Consider the following 14,555-nt stretch of genomic DNA (forward strand, 5'->3'; position numbering starts at 1 on the left):
AACTTAAATTTTTAATTTTAGAAATTTTCCATAGAAAAACTTGAATTAATGTTTTAAAATTAAAAATTAAAATTTTAAAATTCTAAAATTTCAGTATTAAAATATAAAATAAAGCTTTATGTGCTCTATATTGAAAATTAAATTTTAGAATCAAAAATCAAGTGATTTCTGCATGCTCTTGTGAAGTTATATGAGAAAATTTTTTCTAAAAAATTAGTTTTAGAATTTTAAAATTTGGGTTTTAGATTTTAAAAACTAAAATTTTAGATTCCAAAATTAAGTTTTAAAATTTAAAATTAAGTATTTAAATTAAAAATTAAATTTTTAAACTAAAAAAAAATTTATTCTAAAAATAAAATTTTAGAATTATTTTTAAGAGAATAGGATTCATTTGAATTTGTTTGAAATTTTATGTAGATTGAGACAGTTAAGTAAAAATTGAAGTTACTGTCACACAATCTTTTGGCAAAATGTGCTAAAAATTATTATAATGATAAATAAATAGGAAGAAGAAAAAAAGTTAATAATTGAAGCAAAAATATAAATCGGCGGAAATTGAGATAGCCACAGAAGAGTAAAAGGAGAAAAAATATTGAACGGCAGCTAAAGCTGCGCATTATAACAATTAAAATGTTTCGTGGGAATGAAATGTTTGCCCAGGCAAAGAGGCACATGGCAAAAAAATGAAATATAAAATTAAAATATGGAAACTTTCTAAATGATATTTACGTATAAATGCAAATTGTATTCAAACTTCAGTCAAAATTGATTGTGCGAACTTATAGATCGGGTAATATCATTAGTCTCTTTTTCTTCTTTCAATTCATTTCATTTCTATTTCTGACTGATGAATTTTAAATTTCGTGTGAGTCTTAATATAATTTATATATAAATTTATTTAAAAAAGAATCATAATGTAACATTAAAATGCTTTTTTGAGTACACAAAGGAGAAATAAGCCAATCTCTCATCTCATGCTGGTCCTATATCGGATAAAGCAGCATATAGGCAAGAAGCAAATAGAGAGACAGAGAGAGGAGAAGTTTTTTGAAGAACAGAAAAACCTCTTTACACGAAAATATAATAAGTAACAGCAAAAGGCAACAAATACACAATGTACAATATAGGTGAGCCAACGGAAACCACAAGCGATCAAAATATAATTGATCAGACTGATCTAATAATTTTTTGTTAACCTGCGGTTCAAAGCAGCTCTTTCAATTACTAATTTCTATTTGTATAAATCAATATTTGTAATGTTATATTTGATTGTGTATGGTTAATAGATAATAACACAAGAAAAGGCAATACATGCGGCAAAAGTATCTTAATATATTTTAGTTCTTTTCTATTTCAGTCTTTTATTTTATTTATTTTTTTTTTTTTGTTGTTCATTTTGCTCCATAATGAATTGAAGAATAATTCATAATAAAAGAAATTTGTAACGAAACTTAAAATAAGATTTATGACTTGATATTTTTCATTCAATTTTCACTGGATTCTCATGGATGTATAAATAAATACAACAATTTTTTGCTCTGAATTGTTATCTCTTTTCTTTCAAGTAGTTTGTAAGCATTTCCAATTGAAAATGTAAAACGTGATCGTACCATTTTATAATAAAAAGATTTGTACACCACGGAAAATAATTTTTTTATAGACATTCCTTTAAATGTTTCTTCTTTTTGTGTGCATGCTTTTTTCAGACAATGCGCATGAGTTTTATTTTGATTGTACAAACTGATTGGGTGGCTGGCTGAGTTGAACACTGTATGAAAATGGTACAAATCATTCTGAAATAGATTTATAATAAATAAGGATATTTTGGAATATTAAAAGGATTATTAATGCGTAATTGTGTCATTCAATCTTTCTGCCGAGACAGTTTCAACATTTGGTTTTTTCACTGATGAATTTTTAACATTTTTTGCGAAATGCGTTCATCACAGATTTCCATTTATTTTTATTTTCATTGATGACATTCAAACTTGCTTTGTATTTTTTTGCTGTTTGTGCGGCATCGTTGGTTTTGGTTAAAAAGCATCATCAGTAATAAACTAACTGAACACGCTGTAACAAAAGACAAATTCAATTTCATTTAATCTTTTTTTTTTTCTTTTTTCAAAACTATCTCAGTTATTCATTTACATCTTTATTAAGCTATCATTTTCACAAAAAAGATTTTACATGTATCTAATAAAACACTTTTTTTCTTCCATTTTTTATTGTCCAAGTTCTTTTTTCTTAAAATATTCAACTTATTTTTTTTTATACTATGAACAATAATTTTTTAAATACTGGCTATTTTTCATATCTAAACTCACTACTCACTAACTACATTCATAAAGTTAAGGAAACTATTAACTAAAAATTAATTACTCTTATTATTTCGTTAATCTACTTCTTCAATAGAAGAATCTTCAAATAAAGAAGGTAGAGAAAAAAAGAATTTTTCTTTCTTCAACTTAAAGGGGAAAAATGTACTACAAATGGAAGAACTGACAGTTTTCGTCTTATAATCATTTATCAAACAGAAAAAGAAGAAGAATTCTTGAAGAAATGTAGGAATTTATAAGTTGTTGCCTATTCAAAAAGTACGGGCGCATTAGAGACAGTTTAGGGTTTCATTTCGTCACTACTTACAACTTTGTAATGAAAGGCATCTTATTCTTCTTCATTTCACTTTTTTTTCTCTCTCCCACTCTTTGTTCTTTATAAATTATATTAAAATTTATATTCTATTTTTGTTCATTTATTTCATTGAGACGACGAAATGATGGAATGATTGAGAAGCGGTAATAATAAATACAATCAACATCATCATACAAAATTAAATTAATTTAATAACATATTGGGCTGTGACTTTATTTTCTGGATACTTTAATGAGTAAAAAGTTCAAAAAACTATTAAAAGTACGGCGAATTTAAAAAACAGCAATGAATTGAAAAAGTGATGGAATTTGACAAAGTTGGATTTTAATTTCATTATATCTATCTATACACAGTCATAACTTTAGAAAAAGTTAGCAAAATAATTCTAAATTATTTACATTAATTTTAATTTATTTCCAAAAGTCTATCCAATTTGTCAAAATCTCAAAAATTAATAGAAATATTTTTTCCAAAAGAATTTTTAATACTGAATGATTTTTTTTATTAAAGTGTACCGAAAACAGTTTAACAACCCAACAAGATCTAAAAGGAAAATTATAAAATATATAAAAAATTCTTAATTTAATTATATATGCAAGGTGAGCGTATCGTTTGAATTATTTATAGTTTGATGTGTATTGTTGCTACTATTGTAATTATGTTGATGTGCTTGTGATGTTGCTGTTGATGGAGAGAAGCACTTAAAGTCAACCTTATTTAATCTCTTATCGAAATCTTTATTCGTTTGCTGGCTTTCAATTGTATTTTTATCTACATCAAAGTTCTGTGTCTTCAAGTACAACGATTGAGATGAGAATGGAATAGCTTTTGTCGTCTCAAAATCATTCGAGAAATCTTTTGGTGATTTAAATATTGATAGTTGCGATCGATTCAATCCACTTGGACCGGCTAGATCGTGTATAGGATTTAATTCAACATTTGAACTGCGCAATGAGCATGTTGAATTCTTTAATGGATTTGCATACCGTCGAAAATTTTCTTCGTTTTGCAGATTATTCGATTTTTCTTCGTCGTGACAACGGGTGGTATCAGTCGTCACTGAAAGATCTATTTCTGATTGACGGGAACAAATCGGATGATTTGAATACCACAGGCATACGGTGTATATAATAGAACTTATGATTAATAGAAGTATGCCTACAAAAACTATGAGTAAATAAACATCATTATTGATATTTTCATTAATTATTGCTGTTTCAACTTTAATTTCAACTATTGCATTCAGTGCTTCTATCTCAGGATAATCAATTATATGTGAATCCTTTAAATAAAATTTTGGCCGAGATAGTAACTCTCCCAACATTGCAACTACATTTTGTAAAATCGTTGTGGACTCATCATTTGATGACTGTAAAGATATATAAAAAAAAGAGAAAGGTGTCATTAAACTTCATTTGCAAATTTGCTGAATGTTAACGTTCTTATTCATCAGGATAAAAAAAATTTTATATCCATATTCTGATCCAATCATCAATTTAAAACGTATTCATTGGATTTTAAAATAACAGAATTTTTTTTAAGTATTTGACAAAATAATTACGTTAAAATTATTAATCAGACATTGCTTCAATGTTCTGATGTATAAATTTCGTACCCAATTAAGTTGTAAAAAATTTTCAACATAGAAAAAAAAAATGTAAACGAATTAATCCTCTTTCTTGCTTTAACATTTCACGTGGTGATTTTTTTTTAAATTTAGCAAGAAATCTTTCCTTTTTTGTTATGTTGAAAAGTAAATGAAATGAAAAAGCTTAGATCGGCTTAATAACAAGACATTAAAGCTTAAGTCACTTACCACAGTCACTTCAATTGTATCGTTTGTTCCCGATTTTATATCACAGATTAAAATGATTGCTGAATGGGAAAATATTTTCTGTTCCAACATTCGTCCGCCTATGAGTGTTCTCAAATTATGACAATAACTTTCTGTTGATAATCCTTTTGATATTTTTAGCATGTCTAATATTATGTTGATACGTGAACAATTTTCACTCAAAATTGCTTGATTTGGCCAACACTTATTTGAGGTTGGATATTTAGGTGGTGCCGTTCTCAGCGATTGCTCTAGTATGCGGCAATCACCACGTCTCACACATGGCGGTAATAGGCATGTTTCCTTTAATGCAGGAACACAAACCTCATTATAATTGCACTCATGTACAATTAAATTTCCTATTTCACGTTTCTTCTTCAATCCTCGATCACTACTTAAGCAATTTGGTAATCCACACCATAGATTTGAACATTGTGTCTCATTATGCTCACCAATTATACAGGAATTACACAAATTCGACTCATCGACGACGTTATTTTCAGTAAAGGAACGTTGTTGGTGCTTGAGCGGTGCATTTGAAAGCACTAGACCGAAGGAAATATAAAGAATTTTATTTTATTTTATTTAGTCTTTTATTTTACATAAAGGGAATTTAAACTATCGCATCGTGCATAACAAGGTAAGAATGAAAAAAGTATAAAAGAAGAAAGGAAAACAAAGAATGAATAGGTGATAATCATTAAAATATACTTACAAATCTCACATCTTTTGCCTCGTTTACTTGGCGGACAAATGCACTTAAAACTTCCAATACCATCGATGCATGTTGAGCCCTCAGCACATGGCTGTGATGCGCACTCGTTTATATTAATTTGGCAGGTTAAACCATCAAAACCGTGTGCGCATGAACATAGAAACCATGTTTCGCCTGATTCACATGTACCATTATTTTTACATGGACTTGATGAACATAAATCAGGCGTTTTATTGTCGCAATTTTTCGAACGGCACTCGTTAATATCAATTTCACATAACGTTCCGTTGTATCCAGCTTCGCATTTGCAATAAAACTCGTTGATCTTGTCAATGCATTCGCCTCCATTTTGACACGGTGAGTTGGCACACTCGTCAATGTCTATCTCGCAATTTGGTCCACTATAACCGGGAGCACAATTGCATTGATAATCGTTTACGAGATCGACACAAGTGGCGCCGTGTTTGCAAGGAGAGCTTTCGCATTCATCAATATCTGGTTTATTGGTTTTCATTATATTACATACGATTTTAGTTTTTTGTTATTATTATTATTCGAATTCGTTTGACGAGACATGAGAAGAAATGAGAAAAAAGAAAGAAAAAAAAAAATGTTGATAAAAAATTAAATATTTATGTTGTGTTACAGAATAAAAGATTTTTTATATATTTACTTTGTTCACATTGTGTGCCTGTAAAACCTGAAGCGCATTTACACACGTAGTTCGTCTCATTATTTTGCTGTGTGCCAATGGCTAAAGTATTTTTTGTATCTATAGTTCGCACGGAAACTGGTGCTCCCATTGAGCTACCACCACGATAATATCTTGCCGATGGCTTTTTTGTAATATTTAATGCTGATGGATCTTTGACTATGCATGTTGCACTGTTTTGGCATGGCGTCGTAGCACACGGATCCTCAATAATTTCACATCGCATTCCCGATAAACCTTCGGGACAGCTACAATTAAATTTCTCACCACCTAAATGATGACAAGTTCCTCCATACATGCACGGTGTATGAGTTCCACAATAATTTAAATCTGAACATTTGTGTTTTCATTGGATGAAGTGGAAATGTAATAAAATAAGAAAAAAAATAATCATTAATTAAAAATCCAAAAAAAAAGAATCTTTTTCAACAGATGATATCATTTTTACATGCTAAAAAATAACAAATGTATGATTTTTCTCTTCCTCTGTATGTACTGTGCTATGTGTTTCTTCTCTCATCTTGAATGATCACATTTAGCACAAGTTTTATTTCACATTTGTGTGTGCGAGCCAAAAGAATTTAATTTTATTTATTTTACAGACTTTTATTCCATACGTGCTCTAATGTGTTTGCACTTTGCTCAATTGATTGAATCAATACTTTCAGATTTTATCAAACTTCTGCTTTTTTTACGAGTGCTATTTAATAAAAAAAAAATCTTTATTGAAATTAAATTGAAAATTGAAGCAGCATTTTTATGTTCTGCCATATTATTTGTGGAATCATTCTGTATTTTTTGTTTCATGAAGAAATTTAAAACTATAAATCTTTTGCAAAAAAATCATCCAAAATTTTTTTATAACTATCCCTGATTTATGAAATTGATAAAAATATACTCCAAAATAAATGCATTAACATTTTAATTAAGTTTATTAAGTTACTTACAAAGTAAAAAATGTTATGTGTATTTTAAAATTAAATTGAAGAGATACATTTTTAAGGCTGTTGCATTCATTTCATTAATTAGTCTTTGAAGAAACAAAATTTATCCAATCAAAAAAGCGCTGCAATCATTAGCTGAAAATCAAATTCTTGTCTTATATTTCTTACAAACTGATTATGCGGAATCAAATAAAAATAAAATTTTAATATATTGTGTGTATTCGTATTAAGAAGGCCAATGTAATCAAAAAAGCCTAATAAGAGAAAGATATCTTTAGCATACCTATACGAAATAACTCCATTTTCTGAGTAAATTGAGAACACAAAAAACTACATGCTACAATAGTATTTCTCCGACGGTAAAACATATTATTGATTTGAAGAAGAAAAAAAAATAGAAAATTGACTTAAAATTAAACTTTCAATTAAATTTTTTTATAATTTAATTACGTGAATTAAATTAATAATTTATCGCGTTTCGAATTGAATCGGATCTTTGAATAGTTATTTCATAACAAGTGTATTTTCCGCATCGAAATACAATGTGTAAGATTAAAAGTGTAATAATTTAAAATGATTTTAAAATTTATGATTATTCATATCTCTCTCTCTCCTATTTTTACGATTCAACATGTGAAATATGTGTGAATTTTATGCATTTTCGAGTATCTTACAACTTTCACCCCTCTCTTTATACACATGAACATATTATGAACTATTTTCTACTCTTCGTTTAAGCTTTAAAACTATATGAATAATAGCATAACGCAATTGTACATTATTGAAAAACAAAAGCAGAAGAAATGAAGCAACGGATCATGTAGGAAAAAGAGTAAATCATGAAAATAGGAATTTATGATTGTGCGCTTTAATTCATATCCATTGTCATTGAGATGTAGCATCGAAACTGGGTTATTTTCTCTGAGAATCATACACTTGGCATAAAATTGAAGTCATATGTCGATCTGATGGCGAAGATCAACAAATAAAAATTAATATATTTTAATGTTGATTGGAAGGGATGATGCCGAAATATGACACAATGCCCTAAATATATCCTTTATGAATTTTGATTCATTCACCTTTTTTATAACAGACTTTTTATTGTCATACTCTACATATTGCGGTTAGTTACCCTCCTAAACCGCAACAGTTTCTTTCCTGCACACATTTGTATAGCATTTATACTAAGATACTTGATGAGGACATGAGGGTTGATTGCATAACAATAGGATTGAAAATTAAATAAACTGTATCACAGATAGAGAATTTATAAACTATTAACTTTGAGAGGGGCTTAACATACACTTATTGCACATGCTATCAATTTCCTGGTCATGAAAAATCATTACTGCATGAAATAGAAACAAGTAAGAAATGCAATAAAATATTGCGATTTTAATGATGAAGCTCACATATAGAATATTGATAAGATAGTGCGCTTCATTTATCATTATGTTGTATGCTCCTCGTAAGCTTCAATAATCTAATTTTAAATTATTTTCAAAGGTTTTAAATACATATTTAAAGTTTAAAGTGTTTTTTTGGACAAACTGTACCGTGGAAAAGATTTGAATTTAAAAAATAATGCTAATGTAATGTTCCTTTTAAAAATAGTAATAGAATTTGATCCGCTTCAGCAATTGAGCTGATTGTCATTGATTATGATAGAATCATGTGGTAAATTACATACGAGAAGGGATTTTTTCTTGTGCAAAGTGAATTTTTTTATGAAAGAAAAACAAATGTGTTGTCGAGGGAGATTTAGACTGTACTTCTGCACTAAATAATCTCATAATTTTATTAACACTTGTTCCGATCACTCTGTATGTTTTAGGTTTGTAAATGTTATATCCACTCAAAATGAAAAATTAACACATGTTACAATTATACAGTACAGAAAGTTAGAGGAATCATATAATTGTTTAAAAGATCAAATACAGTTCACTGTACTCACCATTATCGCATAAAATCCCACCCCAGTTTGTTATACATATACATTCCCATGGCCTCGTGCAGAAGCCATTTTTGCATCCAGGATATGTCATACATTCGTCGCATCGCGAACCTTTATATCCATTCCTACATTCACAAACACCTGCGCATAACAAAATAAAACAATATTAATTTTAAATTGATTCTGTGGTTTTTTTGCTGTGTGCATTTCCCAAAATATTACCTGGACTTTTGCACATTCCGTGCACACATCCTTCCGTACATAAAGGTTTATCACATGTTTCACCGCTCCAACCCTCTAGACAGACTTTTTGTCCCTTGCTGTTGCATGTATAATGACCAAATTGATCATTTCTAGGCTTACATAGTACGGTGCATGTAGAATTATAATAATTTTTATCACATATCACACGAATTTTATACTTAATACGAGCATTTTTGCTCATTTGATTACTATTATCTAATATTATCCAATCGGATGGTGGTGAGATTGTTCCAGAATACGCCACTTCCTCAATAATTCCTAATTAAATTAAAAAAAAGAAAATCAAATGAAATTTTCCAACAATAAAAATATTTTTTTTCAATGAACAAATTCTAGATCAGTTTTGTGTGAAATAGAAGGATGACGAGTACAGAACAAATTAGTGGGAAACGAAAATGTATTCTCATTAAATGATCTCAGTAAAGGAAGAAATGAAGAAAAATTCTAAGATGTATAATAATAAATCATAATTTTACGGTAATTTACCTGGTGACGATGAATTCCTGTACATGTCCAATGCTTGAAGTATTAACGAAAATGATTGCTGATGAGATTAAATTGGTCGATCGTGATGTGTTTGCGTATAAATAACGTAAAGAATTGGTTCGATTGTTATTATTGTATTGTATTGTTGTTGTCGGTCAATAAAAATGTGAAATGAGAGAAAAAAAAATACATAAAAAATTGTTAAGAACAAGAATCGTAATGGAAAAATCAATTAACCTTAACTAATTCAATTATCACGCTCAAATTTTCTTACTCATAAAAACACGGCGACCAAAATCATTAAAACATTAAAATACAAAATTTTATGTATTGTTTCGTGTGTGCTCATATGTAGATATTCTAAACAAAATAAGAAAAAAGAAAGACCAAAACTAAAATACCGGTGAAGATTTTTATGGTCGTTAATTATTATAATCATTAGTGGAACTTTTAGAATCTACTAATTCTGGAGAATATTAGGAACATTCAAAGAGTTTAAACGAATTTTTCAAAAATTATTGCAAAATCTAAATTTTACGTCGAAACGGTTACACATGATATAGTTTTTTAATGAATTTGTGCTGTATTTTCTATTTATAAGAGCAAAACAATAAAAGATTTATACTTACAGTCCAACGAAATGTAAATGGCACTAAGATAGTTGCAAATTTTTGGCCATGTAGTTCAAAACTGGAGCCTCCAAACACCGAAGTCGTGTTTTCACCGAATGGACATCCCACCGATTCAGTTCCACTTGGAAATTCTTTAAGACATAATCTGAATGCTGTCGCACATTCGGGACAGTTTGCAGTCTTTGATTTCTCTTTGTCATTAGTACCACAGCAATAGCCATCTATAAGATGATTGTTGGCATTCGAAATTTCCAGAATTTTAAGTTCAAAGGAGCCAGCGCCGTTTATCTTTACAAATCAATGAGAAAAAAGGAAAATTAAATAAAGAATGAAAGAGAGGAGAAAAGTTAGCAACAGTATAAAGAGAGATATTTGAGGTTAAAAAAATATAATATAAAAATTAACGTTGGAGGTAACGATGCTGTATATATTTGTTCTTTCGCGGATTATGTATTAATTTAATTTAATATTCAAACTTATTTTTTCCTTCATCATCATCATCATTTTGATTCCCCTCTCAATTGGTCGCTGTTGTGTCGACTTTTGTTTGAAAATTAAATTCATTTTTTTTTCTTTTTGTTTTTCTTCTTTGTTGGATTTCAACAGGTAGGTAGGATGTGTTTTTATAGTTTTTGATGATTGTTAGGCTATTAATTATAAGTGATTAAAGAGAAGCTCAACTTGTCACACATGGTAAAGACAACAACAAAAGCCAGACAAAAAAATTCAATAAATAAGAGGAACCTATAAAGATCGCTCGTTTGCTTGCGAGTTGCAGCGACTATTTAAATAGAAATGATGATGATGTTGGTGATGAGCGAGATTTTTTTATTAGTGGTTTTACAATTCCGAATGTTTTGAACCATTAAAATTGAAAAAATTGAAAATTGTTAATTTTACGCATTTTGAATATGAAAACTTGCAAAATTCAAATATTAAGTTAGTAAAAAGTATCAACTTAATTTTAGAGACCCTCCTAAATAAAAGACTTGTTAAAAGACCCATTAAAACCGACCGTCGAACCAATATTTTTCATTTTAAGCCACTAAAACAGAACCAAATGAAAGAAAATAATAAAATAAAAACACACACAAGAAGACCATTAACTCATTATAAGAAGAAAAGTGAATATTTTCTGGTGAATTTTCTTGAGAAATATCGGTATTCAACAAACACATACCATCCATAAGGTATCTTTTTTCTTATGTTTTTTTAAAGAATTTAACGTTGTTTAGTCTTAAACAAAACGCGACATGTTTTTACTTTTTTCTTGCGTTGTCGTCGCGTTTCGGTGACTGAATTGCTTCGCTTTCATGGGGGGACTGCTTTATATTTTATTTATTTTAATTAGGTGGGAACATGAAGTTTAATTGGAAGATTTTTTACCTCGATTTAGTTTCGATTTGAAAAAATATATTGGACTTTTTTGGAATATTTGTGTGTGCTGTTTTTTCTACTTCAGTTTTTAATTCGTTTGATTTTCGTGTTAAATATAAAGAAGGAAACTTTTATGTTAAATATTCCACGAAATAATGAGATAGCTCATGTCCACTTCTTGTGTATAGATCGACATTCTGAAAAGACACTTGAATCATCATCATTGTTGAAAAACCAAGAAAAAATGTCATTTTCGATTGATTCAATAATAAAAATCAAGTCATGAGTAGGCAATAAAAATAAAACAGTCTTTTTACGACAAAATGATTTAATTTTGAAGGATGTTCAATTTTTAAATGAGGATTTAAAATTTTTCTGCAGTTGGGTCAATTTTTTAACAAAAGTATCTTATGGTGAGAATTTTTTGTCACTAAAGGGATTTGACCACCAAAAAACCCTTTCCAAATCAAAAATTCAAACGCAATAATTTTTTACCCACTAACAGAAATATAACTTTTACTCATATTAAATTTCTGTCAAAGTCATTAAACGTAAACACTCTTATCACTGTTAAATGATTAAAAAAGTGTTGAGCCGAAAATTTATTGATTTTGATCTAATCGCGATGGATGAAAATTTGAATACCTAATTTTATTATATTCGATAAAAATGCTTTTCTTTCAAAGAATATTGCGTTAATATGCGCAAGCTGTAGGTTTTTAAAGCACCTCTATCTGATTTTAGATTATTGGATTTTATTTCCTGAAAAATTTAAATAATCTCAATAAGTCAGCATATCCAATTTTTATAGTTTCCAATTAGTTGATTCAAAGTAAATAAAAATCTAATATTTGACATGCTAAAATAATTTTCTGTAAATTTAACTTTAATTAAAAAACTTATTGCCATTCATTTGTGTGAACTTTGTGTTTTATTTCATTTAACATTTTTAAAAACACAGAAGATTGACAGGTTTCATCTTTCGAAAGTTTATCAAGATCAACCTATTTATCAATGAGCCATATAGTGATGAAAATGTCAATGGCAGGAAAGGCAACAAGACGAAGAAGCGTCAATACAAACATACTTGTTGTCCACTAATATTGATAAAGTCATAGAGTCAATAAGAATTCATGAAGAGTGATCATCACATCATTCCATCAAGTCAGTCGTCAAATAATGAGTCGCTTTGGTTTTTAATTTAATTTTTTTTTTTGGTCACAAACCGGTCACGCGGTTTTTGTTGAAAACATTGAGAGATTTATGGACTGTCCAGATGGCACTAAATTTTTCTCTTTCCTTCAGTTCTTTTTCTGTTAACTTCATCCCGAAAAAAGAAGACACACAAAAACTGAAATAAAATAACATGAACGAAAGAAACTGAAACCGAACCGAATAAAAGATAATAAAATTAAATGAAACATTTTGAAACCACAGATATTGAATGTAGTAAGCGCATTTTGAATCATATCCTATCAGAAATATCGCTGAAATAATTATGACTCATTTCATAAATAGAATATAAATTATGTTGTATGAAGTTATGCCAACATAAAGCTTTACATTTCATTAAAACATTAATCCGACATAAAGACATAAAAAGAATGATTCTGTTCAGTCCTTCCTAAATTTTTTGGTAAAATGAATGGCACAGAAAGAATTTTTTTCTTTCTCTCACTCTTCACATACCTTACTCCTTTTCTTTTAGTTAAAATAACGAAGACATTTGCCGCTTTATAATTTTTCTTGATTCCTTTTCACGACTTTTTTTTTCTCTCTTCAAAATCAGAAAAGAATTCTTTTTAACTTCCATGATTTCAATTTGAGCCATTTTTTAATGCTTTTTATCTTAATATAAAATCAGATCGAGTTTAGGATAAAAGTGTTAAACGTTTTGGAATTCGAAACTAAGATTCTAATCTAATTAGACATATTACTCTGTTCTTGTGGCGAACGGAAACTGTAGATAACAAAATGACAATAATTAAGATTTGAATTTATGAAAATTGAATTTTATTTTTGTTTCAAAAATGATGCTTGTTGATGGTTAATAAGGAAGTTACCGAATATCTTGATAATTTTATTTACTTAAAAGATTCGTTTAAAATATGACCAAACCAAAAGTTGATTGATTATTGGATTATTTAATGTTTATTATGAAATAAATTTTATGTGTCCTCTTAAGTCAAATGACGCCTAAAGAAGATGAATAATGATGATGATCTTTAATAGTTTTTAGGTGTATCAAAATATTTTTACACAATTTTATGCAATAATGGACATTTTAAATTTAAACGAGTAACTAAGGGTAATTATTCGAAAAATTAGGACGATAAATTTTAATCAGTAGAACACCCAGAAGTGAAAATAATATTAACACATCACTTGAATCTATTTTAAGCGATGATTCTGTTATATATTAAGAATGTTCCAATTTAGCAGGTTTCTCAACCCTTTTATTCTCTTTTCGTCTGTCATCATCTTCGTTCTATGAAAAGAGATAAGAAGAAATTATTTAAACGAATTTTATAGACATTTTTTCACTATCATAAAGCCATCGCCACCGTGGCGGCGCACTGTCCCTGTGAATACGCAAATAAAAAAAATGTGAGAGACATTATACGTAATATTGAATGAGTATCGATAGCGCACAAATAATAAAAATAATATAGTTCTCCATTTAGCAATATAATGTTTTATGGATTGGTAGTAGCATCCCATTTCTAGGATGTCATGCTGTTTAATATTTTTATTTCGCAATCGCGTTCGAGATATTTATAATGGGTAATTTTTTTTTTTGCTTTGTAACCAATTTTGTATCGAGAAAAAGAATGATAGAGAGCAAGAGGTATAAAGGTATAATATAAAAGCGATACGGCGGTGAATTGGCCAATAATATGAATCATAAAAACAGCTTCGTCATTGACACTTGGAACACGTCACTCGTGATTTTTTTTAGAAATTCCGATTGGATGATAGTCT

The 14,555-nt window shown here is 28.7% G+C and overlaps 1 protein-coding gene across 1 annotated transcript in view; it reads right to left on the bottom strand.

The window, feature by feature from the left end:
* Positions 1–2,156: 2,156 nt before the first annotated feature.
* The window catches only part of Ser (protein serrate), a 30,135-nt gene continuing 17,736 nt past the window's right edge, over positions 2,157–14,555 (bottom strand). The window contains exons 2-9 of the mRNA XM_070638045.1: positions 10,194–10,484; positions 9,565–9,622; positions 9,037–9,336; positions 8,815–8,955; positions 5,875–6,243; positions 5,202–5,696; positions 4,469–5,031; positions 2,157–4,021 (exon numbers count right to left, since the gene is read on the bottom strand). Of these exons, the coding sequence (XP_070494146.1) occupies positions 3,239–4,021; positions 4,469–5,031; positions 5,202–5,696; positions 5,875–6,243; positions 8,815–8,955; positions 9,037–9,336; positions 9,565–9,622; positions 10,194–10,484 (3,000 nt within the window). The 3' untranslated portion in view covers positions 2,157–3,238. The remainder of the gene's footprint in view (positions 4,022–4,468; positions 5,032–5,201; positions 5,697–5,874; positions 6,244–8,814; positions 8,956–9,036; positions 9,337–9,564; positions 9,623–10,193; positions 10,485–14,555) is intronic.

This window comes from Chironomus tepperi, unplaced genomic scaffold (genome assembly GCF_022539635.2).
Source record: "Chironomus tepperi strain 1889 unplaced genomic scaffold, CSIRO-AGI_Ctep_v1 contig_170, whole genome shotgun sequence".
Taxonomy (NCBI): Eukaryota; Metazoa; Arthropoda; class Insecta; order Diptera; family Chironomidae; genus Chironomus; species Chironomus tepperi.